This window comes from Paralichthys olivaceus, chromosome 5 (genome assembly GCF_024713975.1).
Source record: "Paralichthys olivaceus isolate ysfri-2021 chromosome 5, ASM2471397v2, whole genome shotgun sequence".
Lineage (NCBI taxonomy): Eukaryota > Metazoa > Chordata > Actinopteri > Pleuronectiformes > Paralichthyidae > Paralichthys > Paralichthys olivaceus.
Window position 1 is genome coordinate 20,072,230 of NC_091097.1, and position 25,042 is coordinate 20,097,271.

The following is a 25,042-nucleotide window of genomic DNA, read 5'->3' on the forward strand; positions in this document are numbered from 1 at the left end:
AAACATTGATATCAACTTCGACGGCCTGTGGACACAAAACTGCAGCAGATCTTTCCACAATGTCTCACATGTGCACATGTAAAGTTTAAATCAAATCATTCATGAAGAAATCAGATTTGTGTCTGTCAGCAAACATGTGATTCGTGGGACTTCCTCTGTTGTGCGGCCGTGCTCTTGTGTTTTCTGAACATGGACAAGAGCTCACATGTTGCCACAGAGAGGAGTGCCAGGGGTTTGTACAACAGCCCGGAGTTTGCTGTTGGCTGCCAATATTCCCAGAAAGTATGTTTCACAAATAGCAGCCACAGATTTATTACAGAAGTTGTGAATTTCTCCAAAATGTCCAGGTCTGACGCTGCAGAGGAAGACCTTGAGCGGACAGGAAACACTGGCCGCAGGTGCTGGTTTCTCACGCCATCCGACAAAAGGCGGACGTATCTGCGGCATGTGTGCATGTTGCATAACCTCCCACCTACTCTGCATATGAACGTCTATAAATGAGAGAGGGGGCAGACAAGGTGAGAGACATTTGAAGCTCGGAGCTGAAGGTGCTGGAGGCTCATGATGGATAAAGGCTGCTGGAAACTGACTCTGACCCTTGTTGTGGTCATGACCTGCACAAAGGACACAGAAGGTAAGAACTTTTATTCACAGCTGCATTGTGTGTGTGGAGTCTGGTGTATTAAGGTTTATAATAAAATAGCCGAGACATTATTCTTTCAGTTTGTTTCCAGGATTTATTGACACGTGGAAGTTTTTACAACCGTTAACCTTGTGTTCATAAAACTTTTTATATCAGGAGGGTAATAAATCCACGGTCATAAAACTGTGAACACAGCTTTTCTCAAACTGTCACTAATCTGAGATCATTGTGATGAAGCTGTTTCTGGAACTGAAGAAAACACTGCTTCATTCATCAATAATTACACAATATTACATGTACTTTTATAATATTACATAAGAAGAAGAACTGCACTGTGTAAATCACTTTTAAACACAAAGTTCAACAGAGAACAAAAATACAGAAAGTGCATATACGACAATAAAACATCAGCCGTCACCTCAAGTACATTCAGGAATATATCCAGAGATTCAGGGAGTGACAGCAGACTGTCGACATCTCAAACCTCTGAGAGGGAAACAGGGAATTAAAAGATCGCAGACGTAGCCTGAGGCCAGAACATGAAGATTATCCATCGAGACACATTATGTACTTTTTTTTTTAATACATTGTCTCCAGCTTCATTTTCCCGGCACATGGACGACTTCATCGCGGTGGTGAAGCAGCTGGAGGACGGGGCCCCCGAGTCAGACCCGGTCGGTGTGTTGCAGAAGCTGCGCTGGGCGGCCGGCCTCAGGGATCCGTTCATCCAGCACTTCCTTGGAGATGTGGATTCCAGTGCTTCTGAGGTGGACGCCCACCTCTTGGCTTACATCAGGAAGTCCGTGCCGTACACGGTGACCGATGATGCCAGAGAGGAGGGCGTGGTTCTGACCTCCGATGGCACCACTGTTGCCCTCAGGCCGCTGCTCCTGGGCATCGAGGCCGGGTTCCTCTTGAGTAGGAGTGACTCTGTCTGGGCTATGTACCAGCTCACTCTGGCCAGAGACCTCGGCCGGTCTCTCAGGCAGAACTCTCCTCTCACCCAGCGTCTGGGGCCTGACGGCTGCTGGGACAGTTTGACCTCTCCGCAAGTCTTCACCCTCTCTGACACCCCAACTCTGCTCACCACCGCCTACGTCAACGGAGGCATGGATGGAGTGATCCTCGGGATGGAGGCCAAGACCAGACCCACGCTCAGCAGTCTGCTCACAGAGTACTACTGTCACCAGCTGGGCCGTGGAGGTCTGGACGCCGCCCCGCGCCGCATCAGCCGACGACGCAGGGACAACTTCAGGGAGCTGCTGGTCTCTCCAACGCTGGTCAGGCACGTGGTGAAATCAGTGGTGCTGCAGCGGAGACTGGAGAGGAAGTCAAAGATGGAAGTGAAGGAGAGGAAGAAGCTGACGGCAGCGGTGAAGGAGGGAATGAAACAGTTCATCCACATGTACATCGGTGAGAGCACGAGACCACATGCAGGAAGTGAAGCAATTCTGTGCTGAGCTGCTGACCAGCTGTGGTTAAACATCTGTTTCAGATTGCCCACCCATCATACCTCGGTGCATGTGGGGTGCAAAGCCGTACAAAGGAACACCCATCAACCTGACGCTGCCTCTCTCCTTCATGTTCATCCACCACACTCACACGCCGGGGAAGCCCTGTCTCACCTTCCAGCAGTGCTCTGCAGACATGCGCTCCATGCAGCGCTTCCACCAGGACGACAGGGGCTGGGACGACATAGGATACAGGTAACAGCTGTCTGGCGTCACACATCTGTATCAGGATAAAACGTGCATATCCGTTCCACACAACTTACGTCTCTGATCCTCCTGAAGCTTTGTCGCAGGCTCAGACGGACACATCTACGAGGGCCGGAGCTGGCACTGGCAAGGAGCTCACACCCTGGGACACAACTCCATCGGCTACGGGGTTTCTTTCATCGGTGACTACGTCAGCAGTCTGCCTTCCCAGCATTCCATGGGGTTGGTGAGAGATCAGCTGGCATCTTGTGCTGTCGGCGGCGGGCGGCTGGAGGCCGACTTCACCTTGAAGGGTCACAGACAGGTGGTGAAAACGTCCTGTCCTGGAGACGCCCTCTATAATGAGATCACAAGCTGGGAACACTATGGGGTATGTAGAAGGAGAACTGATATTCTGAATATGATGTTGCACTGTTATACAGGTGATTAGATATATAAGATGAATAATAATGAAGAACGCAGAATGTATTAAAGTTATATTCACCTTTCACCAAGTGCAGTGGCACAGGATGATTGCACAATGATGCATTGGCACATGTGTGTGACCCACGCGCAGGGTTGAGTCAGGGGGTCGGATAACATCTTAGTGAGAGGACACTCTGACTTTCTTAGAGCGAAGACACAACAACGGTTTGGTGAGATTGAAATGTTCATTTTCAAGGACAGCTGAGACGTGTGGAGCTGCATCTGGTTTTTGAGATAAAATCGTCCGTCTCCGGAAGATTTCTCTCACCCAATGTAAAAATACAAATGTATATCAAATCATCATCACTTATTTTGCTTCATATTTCATTTCAGGAGTCGAAGAACTGACGAGCGACTCGACGAGAAGAACAAACTAAACTTCACACAATAAATATTATGTTATAAATGTACAATTTCCCTTTGAACACAATAAACCACATGCAAATAAAAACCGGTGTCGGCAAAATGACATTGACTTTTTTTGTTTTTGTACTTTTATTTCCATTAAAGACTGAGTTGCATGTTTCTACTGCAGATTTTCACCATTTGAATAAAAAGGCCTGAGCAATGACACAGTCCCACCTGCGACCGGTAGAGGGCGCTATATTAAGGTGTAATAATGAGCAGTTGGGTTGTTTTTTTTATTGATTTGCAGCATTTAAAGAATGTTGTTACACAAACTGATTAAACTCAACACAACTGAACACAACACACAGAGAGGGATTTACAGCATGTTGTGTTATTTAATTCTGAGTTAACATGTGAGAGAAACAGAAACTTTAACTGAGTAAATAAATGACATTAAACACAGTATCCACACACTTTAAAATACTATTGTTAAGTATAATTATCACTATGACGCGGTGTGAAATGTGTTTTATTTTCACTGTGTTTAAAAGATAAAAGCTTCAAATCAATCTGAGAGATTTTCAAACTGATTTAAAAAAAAAAAGAAAAGCTCACAATGAAGAAACGATGAGAATGTGTGTATGTTTTAAAAGCAGCAGGTAAAAGTCAGAGTTAATAAACTTGCAGTCTGCGGGTTTGTGGAAACTCTTCCCGTCACCCTCCCCGTCGACGTTACGCACGCAGCAGCAGCAGCAGCAGCAGCCGTGGCGCGCCCGCAGCCAAATAACATGGAGTCCTGCTCGGTCTGGCATCTCCACGGGATCCGTGCACCGAAGCCCGAGCGGCGGCTCACACAGCGACTCCGGCCCCGGCAGCAGTGAATCCCTCCCCGGCGTGACAGCGTCGTCTCGAGCCGTGAAAGGCTTCGGCTCCGTCCTGAGATCATGCCGAACCCCGCCTGAGCAGCCCGCCGCTCCTGCCTCTCCCCTGCCCCGCGATCCGCAACAACCAGGCCGACTCCAGTGAGTATATCTGTGGGAGGGAGGGAGGGGGGGGGGCTGGATGCAGTTTCTGCGCGTTTAGAGTTGGACAGATCTCCGTGCATGGATGCATTATTTCACTACACTCACCTGACACACGCTGGATCGATGACAGACGCGTCCTCTGAGCCGAGCCCGTGGGACACCTTCATCCACCCGGACATTTTCCTGGTTTGTAGAGGGGCAGCAGGGGAGGATATGGGCCTGAATATAAAGGCCACTTATTTATGTAACCATCTGGGCGCACCACTTCGTTCTTTAAGAGCAGAGGGAAAATAGGTCAGACTATCAGAAAACCTGCAGCTGGCAGCACAGAGTCTGCAGGTCTGACGCTGCTCTGTGTTTCTTTTCCCCGCAGCCTCAGGCTCAGTGTCTGTAAAACTTTTGATTTGTGTTTGTACAGTGTGTGTTCATGTGTGAATGTTTCCTGAAGAAGAGGAGGAGGCTGCACAATGTAGGCCGGCTGCTCTCCAGCGGGACTCCATACTGTTCTCTGGGGGACCATGGAGCCAGAAGGACCCCTAACCCCAGGGACCAGCTATGGGCCCCCACCCTTCAACTCAGCACAAACCTTCCTCAGCTGCACCTTACAGGTAAAACACCTCACCCGAGCTCTCGTTCCCATCATGCATCAGTAAAATCATCTCATCTAACTGTGTCTTCCAGTCTTCGTGCTCTCCGAATGCGAGAGATGGGCTGAAACGCTCGTGGGGTCGAGCTGGGGACGAGTGCTCCGCACAGGCCGAGGAGTCTCAGCCCGCCGCAGACCCAGGGAGGAACGCACAGAGGAGATTCAGGTCCTCGGCCTTCCCTTCCTCCCTGAGCTGGGACTCTGACTCAGAGAAAGAAACACAAGATGGTAACATCCCTTTAATATCTCATGGAAACCTGTTGCACGCTTTCTCACGAGCGGTCGTGTTCACAATCTGCAGCAAAGCGAGGAGTAGAACCCGTCCCTGTTGTTACTGCTTTAAATGTAGTCTCATCTATGCACTGTACTTTTCAATGTGGATTTTAACTGTGGAGCCGTGCAGTGATGTTTCTGTCGTTGTCTGTTTATGTGTGGCGTCTCGTGTCAGAGGAGGAGCTACAGCACTTTTCTAACCCTCATGGTCTGGCTGCTCACAGCCCAGGATCTCCTTCTTCTGGACTCAGGTGAGGAGGAGACGTGGACTCTGGAGGTTGTCTGAACGCAGCCGGAGATCGTCCAGTTCAGGGATATTCACAACCACGGGCATGGGAGCGGGGTGGAGCCGACATTGGCCCCTTAAGTCTCGTCGCTTTCCGAGTTGAGCTTTCCGCAGCGGAATTACGCGTCGCGTCCTCTCACCCCTCGCCTGAATTTTCCCGTTGTTGTGACCTGGACAATCTCCGGCTGCATGTGAAGGACGAACAGATGGAGAATGTTTGGACCCAATTCTCCAGACGGTCTCCAGAGCTCATGTCTGCAAACAATTTTAAATAGAGACACTCAAACACCTCTGTAATCAGTGTAACACATTCACACCCTGTGTATATTTATATTGACACTACACCCAGTTTACTAAAACCCACTTAACTCACTACAAAATGATCAAGGTCATGACCTCGCTGTCTTCAATCGTAGAGAATAAGAAATAAGAGCTCCCACGTCATCGGTCATGAATACAATGTGATGAAATTACGTGTTTCAGGCAACGACTCTTACGTTTCACTAGTTCAAAGTTGAATTCACTGTTGTTTTTTTCCTTCCAGACTTGATAGTGAGGATGACCCAGAACCTGAAAAACTGCAGCACTTGCAGAGTAAAATGGATCCGTTTCCCCCTGAGGAGCACGATGACACCAATGAGAGCACAAAGACAGAAGAGTCGAATGCGGCTCAGCTTGGCCGAGCAGAATGTGAGTGCCGTACGGGAGAAACAAAATCCGCCTGCACGCTTGCTGTCTTTTCTTTTTTCTATCTTACCTTTCATTCATGATTCCTCCGTTTTGTCTTCACAGTGGCAGACAGCAAAGTCTGGAATGTATCTGAGGGAGCTGAGCTGTTTCTGGCCAAAGTAAAACCAAAGGGAGGATGCCAAACGGAGGAGGAGGACGAGGGTGATGACAGAGACAAGAGGCCCAAGGGAAAAGACACCAATGAGTCTGAGAGAGATGTGTACACCTTCCCAGGGGACTCCGACCCTGAGAGTCCCCCTCCTGCCCCCTGGGCCCATTGCACATTCATTCAGCGGTGCAGAAAGAAGAGGGTGCTGCTCAGGCCTTTCTCCGGACTTGGCACCTTGAAGCGAGCGTTGCCTGAGACGGGCCACAAGGCGGGACGAGCGAGTCTCCAAAAGTCAACGTCCTCAGAGATGGCACCGCTGAATCCAGGGGGAGGGGTGTTTGATTTTGAGGAGGTGGAGGGGCCGGTGGAGGAGCCAGAGACACACAGAGACGGACGAGGGAAAAGGGAAGACGACGAAAAAGAAGAAGAGAGCGGGGTGGAGCTCGGGAAAGAAATTTTCACCTGTGTTGAATGTAGCATTTATTTCAAGAAGCAGGTTCATCTGCAGGAGCACATGGTCGAGCACTGTCAGAGCGGGTCAGGGGGCGGCCGGCGTTTGGGAAAGAGCGCTCGTTTCCGGTGCATCGAGTGTGGATGGAACCTGCAGAACCGGCTCGCTCTGGCAGACCACCAAAAAAGGCACCAGGAGTCCCGCGTGAAGATCCTGGAGGAGATTGAAAAACTCAATGAAAACGGAAAAGCAAGAGAGATTCAGACACTGGACGGTAACGCGGTGAAGAATATCAGTCAGGTCTCGGTTCATTTGCAAGATATAAGCTCCAAAATCGTCACATCTCCACCTCTGTCCCCAGCCTCAACCCCAGAGGCCGACCCCGCCGCTGTTCCCTCTGATGCAACTCATCCAAATTCAGTTCGATCCCCAGCTCACGGCCGCGCTGTCTCCGCCTACCGCCGTCGCTTCATCTGCCCCAAGTGTAACTTCAGCACAAGAACGTCCCAGGCGCTGGCCAATCACTCAAAGACCCACAACAAGAAAAGAAACCAGGTGGACTCGTCTCCTCCTGGGTCACCGCTACGTCTCACGTCCTCCTCCCTGGCCTGTGGTCACTGTGCCTTCCAGACCTCAAGTGAAACCGTACTGAGGGAACACCACAAACTTGCACATCCAGGACAGTTCTCCGACGACGAGACTGGCCACAGTTCTAAGCCTGTCGCCGCGTCCGAGGACGGCACAGCATCGGACGGTGCCGCGGCTCGGCCCGCGAGCCTGGTGGTGTTCAAGTGTGTCGGGAACAGGAGATTCAGCAGGAGAGGGAAGACCTGGACGGATCCGGCCACGTTTTCTCACAGGGCGGACGACGACACGCGGCCCCGGAGTGAAGAAGAAGAGCAGAATGAATATCTGAGCACAGAGCTTGACACCGAGGCGTCAGAGCAAGAGGCCAGCTCACCTGGAGGAGTGAAGCGTTTCACTAGGGCTCGATCCGACACAGGTGAGGTTCTCTGACCTGCACTGAAACGCTGCAGTGGCATCAAGTCGACTTCACTGACTCAAGCTTAACACCAGATGATACACAAACACATCAAATCAGATCAGGAAATTAAACGAAGCAACATTAATTCACACTAATCTGACATGAAACAGTACAGGTACCCACAAAGACAAATCGGTACATCACTGTCTTTGACTTTCATAAGTAAAGTAAATATAACAAATAAAAGGTCTGAGATCAAAATCGAACAAAACCACAATTTTCATCAGCAATAATAAATTTAGTAAAAGTCCAGACACACTTTTCATTCTGAGCCGATCCTGACAGATCTATAAAAAGAAATCAAATGTCCAGTGTCCGAAAGGTTTCAGTTAAATTTCAGTTGTGGGGAATTGTTGAGGTCGAGACACGATCTGGACTAAAACTGCTCATCTGCTGTTCCAGCGTTGATGCCCAAACAGGGTCCATGTGGAAGAGTCATGAGAAGGAAAAACTTACCTGCAGCCTCATCACAAAACTCAACATCTGAAGTCTGCAACGACACATCTGGTTTATAAACCAGGTGTGGCGTTGGAAACGAACTAAAAAGTGGGAAGAATGAACTCCACAAAATCTCCATTAATCTCCAAACGTCAGTCTAGGGACCTTCTACCACCCCCGCCCCCCCCACCCCCGCTCCACTGTTTTATCCAGATGTTGCTCTGCAGTCGATGATGTTTTGTCAAGAAGTCACAGGTACGATTTCCTCCTGATGACTCTTCCATGTACACTCTGTGCATCAACGCTGTAATCCTGTGAATAACTGGAGAGTAATCGGATTACTACAGAGCAGACACAACATTTAATGTGTCGACTCCGCCATTTGTTCAAGATTTCCTTCTATTTCTTTGTAGACGACTGTTCAACACAGCAGAGTCCGACATTATCTCCTCCGCCGAAGAAGAATGTGAAGAACGAAGGCGACCAGGAGGCAGAGAAAGACGGAAAGGTCATCATATTGCGGAGGAGCACCCGGGTTACCGGCGCCGCTGCAGAAAGCGACAGTGACGACGACACCGACGAGGAGCGCGTGAGGCGTTTCCTGTCGGAGGGCATCCTGGACGAGGAGAAAGACGACATCGATGAGGACTTTGAGGCGCTGAAGAGCGTGGAGAGGAAATGCCCCTACTGCCCGGATCGATTCCATAACGGCATCGGGCTCGCCAATCACGTGAGAGGCCACCTGAACCGAGTGGGCGTCAGCTACAATGTGCGTCACTTCATTTCCCCCGAGGAGGTCAACGCGATTGAGAGGAAGTTCTCCTATCAGAAGAAGAAGAAAAAAGGTCAGCGGCGTGTTGCAGTTGTTTGTTTTACGTCGATGTTGTCTGAGCAGATTCTCCCGCACAAGCAGAAAGTGCCTTAAAATATACTTTGAGTAATGACCCTGATCTGAGTGTGTGCGAGGGCAACGTGGGCCAAGATGAAAAACATCCTGCACATTTGCTGGAGCACACTGTAGGGTAGGGCGGTGGTCCCCAATGTGGGGGTCAGGTTCCCCCTCGAGGGACGCACAACGACTCCGAGGGGTCAAAGTTTCTGCTTCTGCAAAGTTAAATGAATCTTCTCACTTTTCTTGAATGTTTGCTTTTCTCCTTCTGGATCATTTAACTTATTTAGGACCATGTAAAGTTTCTCAAATAGCAGAAGATAAACAAGATGGAAAGCGACTATTAGCTTTGAGCTAAATGCTAACAACCCCTCCGGCTTCCTCCAACTTTATTTGAAAGTTGATTTTTTTAACAGAGGAAGAGCTTTGGATCATGAGTGTTATAGAGATTCATCCGTACCTTATGTCGTACAGCCGCTTTCAGGAATCCAGACTTTTTCCTGTCCAGTACAGCAGGACAACTTACGTGGAAGACGTCAACGAAGACGTCGACTTGGAAAAAACAACGAGATTCCAGAGTTTTTGGCGATAGGAGCCGATGCTGGTGTGGAACAATGTTGTTCCACCAGAGCTCCACTCTGTCTCTGAACTTGACAATATCCCGCATATGTGAAAACGCAAGAAAATGTCAAGACCCAATTAACTGAACATTTTCCAGAGTCTGAAATTAGGGCAATGAGCACGAGCTTTGATTTAAAGGATTATGAGACAAAGAGGTTTGGGAGCTACAGCTTTAAAGTATCTGCACGTTCACATGTCTTCTTCTTGTATCGCCCGTCTTCTCCTCAGTTGCCAACTTTGACCCGGACACGTTCAGCGTGATGCACTGCGAGTTCTGCAGCGCCGGCTTCGACACCCGGGCCGGCCTGTCCAGCCACGCCCGCGCCCACCTCCGCGACTTCGGCATCACGAACTGGGACGTCACCATCTCGCCGATCCACATCCTGAGGGAGTTGTTCTCCAGCAGGCCCGACCTCGTGATCCCCACGGCTCCCCCCCGCAGCCTCGTCTCCCCGCAGGAGGAGGACGAGGAGGACGAGGAGTGGGAGGGGATCACTCAGGTAAAGCTGGAGGGGGAGACGAGTGAAAGGTCGCTGAGTGCTGCCATTTCTGACGCGGAGCCTCCGGCCTCTCCTCCACCCTGGAAGAAGGAGGACGGGGGAGAAGAGTGTGACGGTAAGTTTTATTTATCGATCCACAGAGTTTCACATCCACCTGCTGAGTGGATGACTTGAGTTCAACGCTGGTTTGAATCTTAATAAAATAAAACCTGTGTGTCCTGTAATGTTGACTCATGGTGGTGATGGAGGGTTGTGTGTGTTTGTGTGTGTGTGTGTGTGTGTGTGTGTGTGTGTGTGCGTGTGTTTGTTTGTACTTGTGTCTTTGTGGGTACCAGTGATTGACTTTGTTGGACTGAGGACAGTTTGGAAAAGTGAAACTCCTTCAAATGGCTGTTTAAGAGTTAGGGAAAGGATTTGGGGGTTTGTTGGGGCGGCTGTGGCTCAGACAGCAGAGCGGGTCGTCCACTAATGAGAAGGTTGGGGGTTCGATCGCAGTCTCCCCCATTCCACCTGCCTCAATGTGCTTGGGGCGAGATACGGAACCCATCGTTGCCTCTGACAGCCGTGTGTGAGCGATGTGTGAAAGAGGAAGAGCTGAAGTGATGGGTCACAGTCAGTGTCCTCACTAAGAGTGTGTGTGTGTGTGTGTGTGTGTGTGTGTGTGTGTGTGTGTTAAGGTGTTTTCATTAAGAGGTGTGTGTGTTAAGGTATTTACAGTAAGAGGTGTGTGTGAGTGTGAGTGTTAAGGTATTTACATTAAGAGGTGTGTGTGTGTGTGTGTGTGTGTGTGTGTTAAGGTATGAACAGTGAGAGGTGTGTGTGTTGAATGTCTATAAACCTGTCTTTGTGAGGACCAGTAGTGGACTAGTTGACCTCATGAGGACATCGGGGTCGGTCCTCTCTCTCCTCACGCGGATCAGTCGGAGGGTTCAGACCTAACGAGCTGGAATCAGATTCAGATTAGTTTAAAGAATGAGGTCATCTAGTTTGGATGGATGAAGGTTCGGATACCTTTGTGAGGACCGCGTCACACAGAGACTGAGGGTTTACACTTCAGGTTAATGCATTTAGTGCGCGTGCATTGGTATGTGCATGTGCGTGTTGGAGAGAGAGAGAGAGAGAGAGAGAGAGAGTGGCTCTCCCTGGTGCCGGTGGTAGATGTGGCACTCTCGGCGCATTCATCCCAACCTCCGCCTCCACTCGATTGGTCACGCCTTAGCTTAGCGGTGCATATGGGGGCAAAATGGCTGCTTCCACCTCCCCGCAGACCCAAACAATAGCGGAGAAACCGTCTGGCTCCGGCTGCCGGGAGTCCGATGCACTGCGGCTGCGGACCGGTGAGTACCGCGCTCTCGCGCTCCTGCGCACCGCGTGTCCTCGGATCACACGGCGGCGTCTCCGCTGCGCGTCCTGCGCCGCATCCGCTGTCACATTGTGCCCGGACGTTAAAAGTCTTTATCGGAGCGGCAGGGTCGCGCACATGCAGGTACTCGCGTGCACGTCCAAATAAAAATTAAACAGAGGAGCTCGTTGTTGTTGTTTGCTCCCGTCATGCACGCGCGGGTGTTTTTTTTTTTTTTTGTTGCGCCGTGGTCGGTGTTTAATCGTGCGCGTCCGGGGTGACGTCCAAACCCTCCAGTGCTGCAGGATCCGTGAATTTACCTCCAGTTGCCCAATCCTCGCCATTTTACTCGGCTTTGATCTGCGATAGGGGACACGCTGTGCTTTCATGTGCACGCGTCTGTGCGTGTTTTTAACCATTGTAACTTTTTGTCTCGTCTCGTTACAACTCATCCGCCGCTTTACTGGAAGTGTCCGCGTCCCCGGTGGCTCCGTGTTTCTCTGCGAGTCAACTTATCGCTTCATCATCCACTTTCTCCCCTTTTCTCCCCCCCTCCTGATTCCTCAGCATCGTCTTCATTGTGACTCTCGGTGGTTTTCACGCCCTGAGGTGTCACATCTTTTACAGTCAGGAGATGAAGTGACACGCGCAGATCCGCCCACCAGACAAAAACCATTGTCTGACTCTCCACGTCGCTTTTGATTTAATGATTTGTCGCAGAAAATGGCACTTTTGTCCCAGGAATGTGTGACTGCAGGGGAACCGTTCATCCTCTGCCATGTTTGTTTCATACAGTGGAGCAGTTAATACTTTTCTGTCTCCGGCTGTCATCAGCTACTTGAATTGTTTTCCTCACAGAAGATGTGCTTTTGTTGCAGGGACTGAGAAATTGTAGGGAATGAGCATCCGTCTTTTATTTCCATCAAGGATCTCAAAAATACAATCTTTACACGACTGACGCGAATCAAATCTGGACCCGAGACACAACATTGTCTCGTAGAAGGTGATTTATCGCCACAGATGCTCTAATTGGTCTAATTAACGTGGCGCGCTCATGTGGCCGTTGTGTTTCAGGGGATGAGGAGGAGGCTGCTGATGAAGAGGACGAGGAGGAGCTGCAGCCTTCAGCTCTGGACGCTCTGAGCTCCAGCCCAGAGAGGACGGGGCTGTGCGGAGCCGAGACGGACGGCATCTCTCCCGCGGAGGATGCAGACACCAAGGGTGAGAGAGAGAGAGAGAGAGAGATATGGGAACGCTGACCCCAGGGAGGTGGGATTTGCTGCAGCCGAGCCTTATCGCAGCTGTCAGCGGGGAAATTGTAAAACTGACCCTCGGGTCGGCGTCATAAAAAAAACTCCGGCAGGCAGGGGTGTCCCCAGGGAAATCCTGAGAGGGAGACATGTATGTGTTCAGGGGCTGATCAGAGCCCCGCTGACACTGGTCCTGCAGACTGGATGTAGACAGGGAGGGTAAGTGAGGTGACGTCTCCTCTGGGATTTCCGTGGCCTCTAAAACGACCTGAGCCACCTGCTGATGTTTTGCAAAGTTTGTGTTATTACTGCATCGACAGAATGTTAATAGATGTTCTGAGACTCTGGGGATCGATCGGGTCCAGACCTTCTCTCTCTGGGCCCTTATCACCAAAAGCTCTCTTGACATCTTCGCGGGTGTCTTCTACGTGTGTTATCGATGTGTTATTTCTAATGTTTTTCGTCAACACAACCACTCGCGGTGAGGCTCCAGAGAATATCCAGAGCCTCTCACTCGGACATTTGCGTGCTGACATACAGCCCCTCTGGAGAAAGTCTGCAGATTCAGAGCATGTCTGAAAGCAGCTTAACAGATATTTATAAGTTTCCTCATGTCTCATCAGCTGCTCTTTGCCCCCCTTCCGCAGAGCACAACTTGAAGTGCGAGGTGTGCGGAGCTCAGTTTGGGACCAGACGGGGACTGTCCAGCCACGCTCGCTCTCACTTGCGCCAACTGGGCATCAGCGTCTCGGAGAGCAGCGGCGCACCCATCGACCTCCTCTACCAAATTGCCAAGGAGCGCAACTTAGACAGCCAAATAAGCTCATCCCTCCTGGAGCCCCTCTCAGCCAAGGACCCCTCCACTCCTCAGAAAGATGAGGATTTAGAAGACATGGACTTGGACGAGAAACCCATCCCTCTCTCCCTCCTGGCCAAAGCAGCGAAGGCGGTGCCGCCCTCTTCCTCCTCCACACCGTCTCCAGGTGCCTCCCCAGCTCCGCCTCATTCTGGCTCGCCTTCGTCAGTAGTGAGAAAAGCCCCCATTTCCTCTCTGCTGCCTGTGTCTTCCCCCTTGCGCTCCCCGGAGCACAAGGCCGGGGGGATGAAGAGCCTGACCTCGACCCTGTCCGCCCCGGCCACCGTCACAGCAGCCAAACCCCTCTGGGCTCCACAGGAGAACGACGCTCCTCTCAACCTCAGTAAGTGTCACCGCCCCCTCACTCTGACTCTCTGATGACACTGTAAAAATCACACTGTTCATTTCTCCTCCATGTGCAGCGCTGGAGGTCGACCCCAACAAGGACATTGTGTGTCAGCTGTGCGGCGCCTGGTTCGAGACGAGGAAAGGCTTGTCCAGCCACGCACGAGCCCACCTGCGGCACTTTGGGGTGGAGTACTCCGAATCCAAGGGCTCGCCCATCGACCTCCTGAACCAGCTCATAGACAGTGACGAGTTCAAGCACAAAGCCAGTACGTTGCCGCTTGACAGCCTCACGGAGCCACGGGGCCTCACCACACTCTCCTCCCCGAAGCTGTCCATGCTGAGCCTCTCCTCCTCCCCTCCGTCATCCCTCCTCTACAAGGTGACCACAGCCGGAGGTGGGTCAGCGTCCAAAGCTACCTCTTCCTCGTCCTTACTCAGCCCGCCTGCCAAACGTCACAAGTCTTCTTCCATGCAGCTCTTCCGCCTGAGCAGTGGCGAGCTCATGGCGCTTCCACACAGTAAGTGCTGCCATGACACCACATTTAAGAATTTAACCCTGTGAAGCCATTTTCAGACGTTCACATATGAGTAGCGCAGCTGGAGAAGCACAGGAGCTTTTACTGCAACTCAGAAATATATTGAAATCTTAGTTACCAGGTGATGGGTGGTGCAGGAGGTAACATATCAGTCTGCTGCGGAGATCACGTGTTTTTATTTACGAATCATTGACACTAGCGTCGACCAATATCACTCTGTGCATTGCTCCTCTTTTTACATCCGGAGAGAATCGTGTTCTTTATATTTTCTTTCGTCCATCACGTGTTAGAAACGTCGTCAATGCTCCAGATAATCTCCAGCTGTTTTTCTCCTCACTCTGACATTTACATCCTCCGGAGGATGATTCCTCTGGAGATTATCCGGAGTTCAGTGCACGTCTTAAGAATCACATTTGTTGGATGAGGTGTAATTCTTTTTTCTGTCGAACACATCGACTCTCAGGTGAACCTCCAAAGGAAATAGGCTGTGAGTTCTGCGGGGAGTATTTTGAGAATCGCAAAGGGCTCTCCAGCCACGCCCGCTCCCACCTGCGCCAGATGGGCATCACCGAGTGGTCCGTCAACGGCTCGCCTATCGACACCCTGAGGGAGATCATCACACGACGGGGCCTCCCCTGCGCCCTTCCTCTAAAACCTCTCAAAACTCCACCTCCATCCTCGCCGGGGCCCCCTCGTTCTCCTCTGTCCACCTCCTCCTCCCCTTCAGCCACCCTCCTCAGTCGCCTGCCCTTCACCTTCGCCCGTCCCTCCAGTCCTCCTCAGCCCACCGTGTCTAAATCGGGCTCGGCTCCTCCGACGTCTTCTTCTGGTGGGCTAATCCTCAAGCTGAAGCCTGAGCCGGTGCAGCTGGAGGTCACCACGCCTGGAGCTGTGGGGAGATCTGGGAGCTTCTCCGCTGAACCTCTGGGCTGCAGCTGGAGCAGCGCAGACAATTCGTTCCCCCTCAACTTGGGTAACGTTAACCCTGAGTTTTGTCTGTTGATGTGGTCGGACCTGTGTTGTTGTTGTGTCTGTATTAAATATGTTCCCATTCTTCCTCTGCTCCTTCCTCAGCCATGGCCCATGAGGTCGAGCCAACAAGGGATATCCGCTGCGAGTTCTGCGGAGAATATTTTGAAAACCGTAAAGGCCTTTCCAGCCACGCCCGCTCCCACTTGCGCCAGATGGGCATCACAGAGTGGTCCGTCAACGGCTCGCCTATCGACACCCTAAAGGAGGTTATGCACAAGCGAGGGGTGAGCTCCTCCTCCGACCTGGGCGTGAAGAAGGAGTCGAGCCAGGGGGCCCACCGATGGGAGAACACCGGGGGCTCCAGCAGCTCAGAGGGTTTGTCAGTTTCGGGCTACCAGTCGTCCAAGTTCCGTAAATCTCCCCTCAGTTTGCTGCAGTCGGGGTCGAGACTCCATAAGCAGGGCCTGGGGTCCGTGGGCACCTCAGCGACGCCACCTGCAGGGAAGCTTTTCAGGATGTCCCCGCTGGGAAAAAGGCCCCAGTCAGAGGAGTCCCAGTCCGGCGAGACGTCCCGCTCTCCTCCACGTCAGCTGAAGACGTTCTCCCCTCTGCCACACGATTTCTCCTACAAAAGAAAAGCCTCTCCGGACAAGCACGGACACCAGGGCGAGTAGCTGTCAGGTTTTCGTCTTTTCTGATTTTGCTCTTCATCAGTTTTGTACTGACTCCTCCTCTTCTTCTTCTTCCTCTTCCTCCTCCACTTCAGATCCCAGCTGTGAGCTGTGCGGTTTCTACTTTGAGAACCGCAAGGCTCTGGCCAGCCACGCACGGGCCCACCTGAGGCAGTTCGGCGTGACCGAGTGGTGTGTGAATGGATCCCCCATCGAGACGCTCAGCGCTTGGATGCGCAGCAGGCCACAGAAGGTTTTGGAAATGCACCGCAGCTACATGCAGGGCAGCCGCTCCTCTCTCAAGAAGGTGAGGCGGCGTCCCGTCACTTAAGTTCTCGGGCATCGTTTGGGTGAATCTGCACTCCGGCAAAAATCCACTGTTGCAAATTCTTTTCTTGTCAGGGAGAAAATGTGAAATATCTGCGAGAGATAAAAACCCACTGTGCTACATCCCCGACACACTCCCTCTCCTCCCAGCGTCATGTTCGGAGATCTAACATTCCTCAGCTGGTGGCTCGACAGACATTTTGTGTCTTGGAAAGCTTCAGACGTGTTGTCTAACAGCTTTGAGCCTCACTGTAGATCCTGTGTCTTTACACCCTGCAAAAAAAAAAATCACTGTGGGGACTGATGCCAGAACAACTCAGCTATTGGCTTGATAGTTGCCATAGTAACCCGGGTGCCTGGCAGCTTATGTTTCATCTTCAGATAAATTATGGTTTGCTGCTGATAGAAGGAAATGTACGTGTTTTATTATTCCTTTTTCTCCCCCCCCCCCCCCCTCCACCGCTGAATTAGTTTCTGGTGCATTTGCGTCACTGTCACACCTTTTCCCTGAGCTGGGATGTGACACACATACAGAATGGATTACCTTTTAAACGTCCTTGTAATCATATTGTACGTTTCTCTTCCATACTGGGAAAATTTAGGCTGCTTGTACCGGACGGTTACACGTACACCTGAGGACCGAGTCGTGACCGATGGCATGATTAGAAATGTATTTATCCAATTAAAGAGAATGTAAATTGAATAATTGACCAGTGGGTTGACAGAAATTCATCTGCCACTGATTAATTATGTTTAAAAAAAAAAAAAAACATGGTTGCAGTTTCTTAGGGAAACGGGTGAGATATTGGACACTTGGGAAATATTAATATATTTAGACATTTTTAAAACTGTTATGGACAGAACGACAAAATGCAAGAATAATTCATCTTAACTTTAACCCTTTAACAACCCCACTAAGAAAGAGGCTACGGAAATGTTTCGTCAGCGTTTTAATTTTCGGCAGTGACAACAACAATCTGTTTTTTTTCTTATATAATATAAATTTCTAACAAATGCTTGAGGAACTACATCATGATAAAAGTTCCAAAATACAAACAAATGCCAAAAATGGTATTTAAAAATTAAAAATGAAATACTTCTTGGGCATTAGATCCACTTTATTCCTGGTGGTTTACTACAAAGCATTCGTGGAAACATCATTTCACCTTCACTGTGCTGCAGAAATGTAATTATGAGTTGTGTGGCTGCGATGAATAATTTTCCTGAATCCATCGTTGAAGTCCTGGATGTTTGTCGCTATGTTTGAGCTTTCCAGTCATAACAAGGTTCCATTGTAACGTCATCAGAACACGGCAGCTCAGTGTCGTGAGCTTAGACCCGATGAGGAAACGTATCTTTCTCCCTCTCATCACAGAAAGCCTCCTCCACCTCCTCGCCCTCCTCGCAGTGGGCTTCTTCCCTGGCTGTGAGCCTGGTGCGATCGCAGAGCCGCGACGTCAACCAGGGCTCCTCCAAGACCGCGGAGGGCGTGGAAGCTGGTTCCGACCTCCGGGCCGCCGCCGCCCGGCCCGGCTGCAGCAGTCCTAGCCCCTCGCGGCTCGCCGGCGGCCTCCCGCTTCAAGCACAGGTGGCACGTAGTGAGCTGAATGTCCGTCTGCCCAGAGGTACGTGAGGATCCAGGACGCACAGAAGTCGTGTACATACCTGCATGTGTCAGAGTTTGTCCCCCGTTAGCGATGCAAATTATGTTGGTTGCTTGGTTACAAACCTATTGGACGTTCAGATCTCTTTGACTCGTCGAGCTTTGAAGAGCTCAGATGCTCTGGAACACACTGAATTAAATCAGTCTGAGTCAGTAGCTTCCTTTAAATCAAAATTTAAAACGTACATTTATCATATTGCATTTCCTAATTTTAGCACATTGTACTTTTTACTTTTTATTCTTTTATTTATTCTGTTATGACGTTTTAAATTTGTCTTAAGGTATTTTTACTTGCGTGTCTTTTGTGTGGGAAGCACTGTGCTTTGAGAAATGTTAAAAAAGTAAAGATATTATTATTAGTACTATTAAAAGTGGAGCCTCACAGAGGGAACAGGCGGACTGAAGACTCCCAGCAACACAAGAGCAGTTTTAACTTTGTGAAAACTTCGGACTAGTAAGATAAAGAAACAGTCTGAAACACTGAAATCATTGGAATGAAGTGTTTACAATGTGCTGGCCTCAGTTCTTATCTTTACACATTTCTACCGTCGACTTCAGTTTCCAGATTCTAAACTCCGGACAGTTTCAACATTACCTTCTGCAGTCAAGAGCTCCTCGTGCTTCTTTTTTCAAATATGCTTTTACCTCCTTTTATTTCAGTTACCAAAAACAAATTTAAATTCTAGCAGCAAAAGCAATTCTTGTAGCCTGATGCACTTAAATACAAGTATGTCGCCTCCTCCCTTTGCTAAGGTTTCGAGCGGCGGCCCTTGAAGCACCCGTCTTGTCCAGATGGAACGGAGAGAGACAGCGGCCCTCCCAAGCCCCCCCGCACAGGCACCGTCCCTGCCCTGGTGCCCAAACCACCCTCCTACCCACTGGTCAAACTGGTGGGCAAGTTCTACACCCTGAAGTGCCGGTGAGTGAAACCTGAACGACGTTCAGGAGCAGTAGAAAAAATGTGAGACAGCTGCGTAATGGATCTGTCGGGGCTAAAAATTTGAATAGTCACTTAATCCCCGAGCAGCAATCACCCCCCCCCCCCCCCCCGCTGAACAGTACAGGGCTAATGCACTACACTGAGACGAGTGGAGCATTTGGGATTTTCACTCACCGTGAATGAGTTCTGATGTTCTGATATAACTGCAGCACAAAAGTTTGCACAGAGTCGCTTGCTCCCCGGGGGACACAGTGAATTTAACAGCATCACATTTCATTTTATTTCTTTGTGGGACAACTTTGCCGGAGCCACGATAGCTGCTGCAGTTAATCCACAGCGTCGGTGGCATTTAGTTCAATTCCCAGCTCACGTGTGTGTGTGTGTGTGTGTCTCCGTCAGGTTCTGCGAGGTGGAGTTTCACGGTCCGCTGTCGGTGCAGGAGGACTGGATCAGACACCTCCAGCAGCACATCCTCAAGATGAACTACAACAAGCCCGCTGCTCCCAGAGCGACCTCCACTGAACCCCCCGCCCCGGCCGACGACCCGGCCCAGGCTTCCGCCCCAGCCTCCACCTCTACCTCCACCACGCCGGCCCTCAGCTCCACCCCGACCCGCACCACGGCGCCTAACAGCCGCTCCCCTACGCCTGTAGCCGAGTGCGCTCGCACCGCCACTGCCGCAGAGGTCGTAAAGGTCTCGGAGGAGCAGCCCGCCCTTTCTCCGACTCCCATCCCCCTTCCCCCCCAGATGGTGTAAGCTCAAAGTCATCGCTCACTGTCCTTTTTTTTTTTTTTTTTAACCCCGTCTTGTTTTCTCCTGCCTTCACACATTCTTTTTTTTCGTCCATCTGTTTCTTTGGCCTTCACAAAGTGTTGTTGTGGATGGACGAGCGTCTCCCCTCCAAAGAGCCCTCGGAGCCCCAAGCACCTTTTGAAGTAGCTTTCCAGGCTGTTCGTAAGTCCCGTTACCATGGGAACCAAGCTCTCCTGGCTTATCTGCACACCGGGGATTGTGGGAACTGTCCAAGGTTACAAGGAGAGACAAACTCACGTCGTGTGTTTCTTGTTTATCTCGAGTGATGATTCGGAAACGTCGCTGTCGCCCTCCTCTCGCTCACTGGGCGATTCAGGGGTTAATCAAACTTCCCCCTCCCCTTGTCTGTGACACCCCTCCCCCCCCCCCCGGACTGAGATTTAAGGACATTTACGCTAATCTTGTTGTTGAGATTTTAAACATGTGGTAACACTTGGTGTTAAAAGAGGCACTTTTACCGTTGAGGTCACTCAGCACTTACTGAAACATGAAATTTGATTAATTCTGATCGGTTAAAGGAGCAAGAAGTGGAAGCACAGCCAAAAAAGGGAAGATCCCCGAGTTAACTTTCTCATGTATTGACTTCCCCCAAATATACATTTTGCTTGAATGTAGCTTGAAGCACCTATTAAAACCTTATCTGCACACACACACAAAAACACACAATCAAACATTCGCCCTGTTTTACTGAACCTTTGACGTTTTTGCCTTTTCGTGATGTTGCTACTCTCAGTTTACTGTTTCCAGCACGGAGCTGCTGTTTGCGTTTCGACATATATATATTGAGAAGTGGGGCCACAGAAAATTGCTCAGCGCCACGTGTTTCGAAAGTTTTTTTTCCGTTCGCAGTGTTTGCCAGTTTTTTCCTGCCATTTTCAGTGTCGCCCAAATTATTATTTATTTATAACGATTCTCATGCATCTGAATGTGGTAAACTAGGTCATTTTAAAGCTTAAGTAGATCTTTGGAATGTTTGGAAAAATAGGTCAGCGTTGCACTTTTACTCCCGCACGCAGTCTGGGTGTGTGTCTTAGTTTGTATGTTTGTGTACATACATAGCAAACGTGCATTTGTTTCCCATTTGAAAGAGACGGACGGAAGTAGAACTGCTTGATCGGACGCCTCCCGCGCTCTAAGCGAACTACGTCGGGGGGGGGCCTGTCTGCGTGAAGTCTGATCAGGACTTTAAAGCATCCATCACCGTGTAGGATGTGCCAAAGAGTCTGTTTACTTCCTTGTCTTGCCTCTGTAACAGCTGTTTACATTGGACCTGATGGTGGAGGAAACTCTGCACAGCTCTCGAGTTCCCCAAGGCTCCACACTGAACAATGGACTGACCCGGCGGCGGCGGCGGCGGCGGCGGCGGCGATCCCCCGCGGGCCCCGCCGAGGCCCCTCTGTCTGAAACACTCCACTGGAGCAGCTTCACGGGACTCTCGTTGTTACTGTAGGGTTCGATTATTCCAGTTAAACACAAATCAAACTTCAGCCCTCGTTCCTGAACACAAACGCCGCCGACCTCGGGCTCCCGGGGGCCGAAGGCTCTGTCTCTTTCTACAATGCTTCAGAAAGTGTGTTCATACCAACGTAGAGCTGAAGCAATAACCGAAGGGTCCGTGTCGGCTGATGACCTTTTAAACTTTGTTCCAGTGTTTGCAACATGACTGTTCAATCCAAATGATACCCCGACCCTTTTATGGAGTATAGATACATACTATATAACTACATGTACTTAAGAAGCTGTGGATGCTAGTAGAGCGATCTGCGGTTCTAATAGCAAGGTAGTTGAAAAAGAAAATTAAGTGATCTTAATTCCTCTGGTGTGATTTGATTTCAACCTTGATCTATGTCTTTTTTATTGCTCTGTGCATTTCTGTATTTGCAGTCCTGCAAGGTGAATCTTAGAGTATTTTTTATTGTTATCTGTTAGTCTCTCCAAGCTGAAACTTTGGTGCTGGTGAGAATGTTCCGGGTCGACGAGACGACGAGCGACCGAGCGCGAGGAAAACATTGTAATGTGATTGTCACGTCCTGGTATCAAAGGACTCTAATAAACAAGGGGACGACTTCTTTGCACGTCTAGATGATGATGATGGTGATGATGATGATGATGATGATGATGATCCTCTCCCTGCGTCCGCTGAGTAACAGACGCCCCTCACAGGTCTGTGGCTGCATTATGAGATGTAAACGATGAGGGGGGTGCGTTTGGATCCCTTTTAAAAAAATTGCCTGAAAAAGCCTCAGCTGGTGAAACTGGCTGCTTGGTGTGAATGGATGAGAGAGAGAGAGAGTGTGTGTGTGTGTGTGTGTGAGAAGACGAGTGACGATGACTTCGAAGAAAAAGATGCAGTTGAGGAAAGTACTGTACACAAAGGGGCAAGTTTTAAGTGAATCGACTCCAGAACAAACAATAAATGTGATTTCAATTTCAGACACGGCCTCAAGATTCTTTATTTCTACTCCTCTGGATGTGTGGGAGGTTGAAATGTCTCTCGACCACCAGGAGGCGCCACAAGACAAGCTTCACGTTGTAATGTTCACGTCAGAGCAGAAGTTAATTGGGAACTTCATTGAAATTAAAAGGTGGAAACTACACAACATAATTAACAATGGGTTCACTTCATTCGTCTGTGCTCACGCTTCATTCATATGTTACTGGCTGTTCTCAATGGTTTTTATTCCTAATATTAAAGTTTTAATACAGCTGTTAGAAAATAAATATGACACCAGATGTTTATATACTAATTTTAATATTTTTTCAGCTGCAATACTCAATATTTTTTATATTAAAACACATATTAACTAACTAATGATTTTTTCATTAAACCAGTTCCTTCTCTGAAACGCAGTTTGTCTCCTCTGAGATCGATTCTTATGAATCTGAAGTGTCTTTGAATAAAAACAATAATCCAAAGATGTTAATGAGTTTAAAAAAACAAAGATCATCCCTGTGACTGGAACTTTTGAAGAAGTGTTCTTTGTCTCTCGTTGTGCTCGGTCGTGCAGCTCCCACATCTGTGATGATCACACTCTCTCATAGGTTTGTATTCCCTCAGTTCCTCCAGTGATGGGAAACTCACTGAAATCAGTGTGTGTGGGAAGAAAGAGGAGCCTCTGACTGAGATCAAGCCCTGAACCACAGATTCAAGTTCATCCAAGAACTACACCCCACTGTTGTGCACCTGAGCAAACACTCTGGAACAAATCTCCACTCCACTCGTCTCCACTCCACTGTTCGTCACCAGGATTCATTCTAAACTCAGGACACTTGTTCTATAAGTATTCATCCAAACATTAAAGTTAAAGAGTACATTTTCTCAATTTTCATTCTGGCCCTCACACGTTGCTCTTATCAAAGTGATGCTGCACCTGAATGTGTTTTTTTTGAGCTGAAACAAACTCGTAAAAAATCTAAATTTATGGGTTTGAACGTGGCTCATTACGCCACCCAGTGTTTCAAACCAGCTCGGACCTTTCAGGGGAAACTCTGACGTCTCTACGTCACGACGTCTATTTATAAATGAAGAGGTTAACATCCACCAATCAAAGGTGGGCGGCCCCCCAGCGTTTTCAAAATCTACGTTGAAACCAAACCTCTGAACCATCACATCATCGACCATCCAGAGACGTCCCCCCGTCCTCCCCTGTCCCTCGCCTGTCTCACACATGGTTTCTTCAAACCGTCGTCCAGGGCCGCTCCCGATTGGTTGTCGATGCCAAATGAAAGGACAGAGTAAAAAATATTACATTCATGGATAAACGAGAGGCTTCACAACACTGTGATGAGCAGTTTGGTTTGGACTCAGTATACGTCGTGCTGGGGCAGCAGACGTTTGACTCTTTCTCCTCTGACCGACGCCAACACGCAAAACTCAACGAGCACACGCGCACATCACCAGGCTGCACTTTGAAATCAAACCATCACAGAACAGTAATTTATTCTGTATCGTAAACAGGGGAGATATTTAGGAACATCACCAGTTTGGAAATCTCAATCATTTACATCCTGTGATGAAACAAACACGACTCAGGACGTGAATCTACACGAGATCAGGAGGGAAAGATGCTCGAAGTCTCATCAGGAGATTTCTTTTTTTTCTGCTGGCGGAGCTTTTATCTTCTGATCAGCCTCAGCTTCCTGATGTTCATCTCAGTGTGTCGCAGTAACCGACTCCAGCTGTTTCATCACAATCTTCTCTCTTATCACACACCCAGCAGGCAGAACACATTCTCACATGTTGCTGTGGATATGGTGTCATTGTCAAACAATGTCCGAGCGAGTGTGTGTGTCACTGAAACGTGTTCTACCCAACCAAACACCTGTGGGAGACACACACACGCGTCTCTCTCCACCACCATCATTAAAAGACCAAATGAGCGACGACTGGAGATGACAAAAAGGGCCGAAGGACGGACCCGAGGCCTCGTACGTAAAGAAATAAAACGGTGGGAACTCTCCACGGGTTAATCCTCTGATATTAGCCGAGCCCTCCGTCCATTTCACATCCATTTTTGGTGCGAGACTGAAAGTTAATCCCACATTTCAACTACATTTTGTTCGTGCCCAATCAGTGACCCGCATGGAGGGGATTAAGTGTGTGTGGACGAGTGGATCCAAATATTTTTTAAAGTTAATCTCCGCACAGATGCATTCTGGCACTTTCAGCGTTTCTGCATCTTGATACTTCCACTTCTTCTTCTCGACATTTGTTTTGAATCCTCAGAGACGCTGATTTGGAAACTGAGAAGGAAAAACAGGAAAAGTTTGTATCTCTCTTGAGCGATCGGATCTCTGGACCCCTGAGGTGCCGCGCGAGTGTCCCAACTGGACCGACTGTTAACGCACGAAGACCAGAGATAAACAGAGCTACGAGGGGGATGGACGATTGGTTCAGACAACCTGAGGCTCCTCGAGTTCGCACAAACGTCTCGGAAGAGTTCAAGGCCTCGAACATATCGACTGTGAAGCTGCGCGTCCTGAAAATAACATTTCACCATTAAAGTCACTTTTTATAAACAAATATTTGTAAATATTTACTTCTTTGGTAAAAAAAAAACGCCAAAATATATATTTATATATATATATTCAAGATAATGTCAACGTTAAATCTGAGTATTAAATTCAAACCTCGACG

At 49.3% G+C, this 25,042-nt stretch overlaps 2 protein-coding genes across 2 annotated transcripts; both read left to right on the forward strand.

Moving 5' to 3' along the window:
* Window positions 1–352: 352 nt before the first annotated feature.
* On the forward strand, window positions 353–3,295 carry pglyrp6 (peptidoglycan recognition protein 6). The gene is made up of 5 exons (XM_020105753.2): window positions 353–634; window positions 1,241–2,056; window positions 2,139–2,349; window positions 2,437–2,731; window positions 3,160–3,295. Exons 1-5 carry the CDS (start codon window positions 562–564, stop codon window positions 3,172–3,174), a joined length of 1,410 nt encoding a protein of 469 aa, XP_019961312.2. The 5' UTR covers window positions 353–561; the 3' UTR covers window positions 3,175–3,295.
* Window positions 3,296–3,874: 579 nt separating this feature from the next.
* On the forward strand, window positions 3,875–22,338 carry wizb (WIZ zinc finger b). The gene is made up of 17 exons (XM_069524923.1): window positions 3,875–4,196; window positions 4,618–4,807; window positions 4,881–5,073; window positions 5,294–5,369; window positions 5,949–6,094; window positions 6,197–7,696; window positions 8,590–9,021; window positions 9,915–10,301; window positions 12,603–12,749; window positions 13,426–13,977; window positions 14,057–14,500; window positions 14,982–15,491; window positions 15,593–16,156; window positions 16,257–16,468; window positions 17,864–18,113; window positions 18,905–19,070; window positions 19,491–22,338. The coding sequence occupies exons 2-17, from the start codon at window positions 4,718–4,720 to the stop codon at window positions 19,846–19,848; spliced, it is 6,027 nt and encodes a 2,008-aa protein (XP_069381024.1). The 5' UTR covers window positions 3,875–4,196; window positions 4,618–4,717; the 3' UTR covers window positions 19,849–22,338.
* The last annotated feature ends 2,704 nt before the right edge of the window (window positions 22,339–25,042 follow it).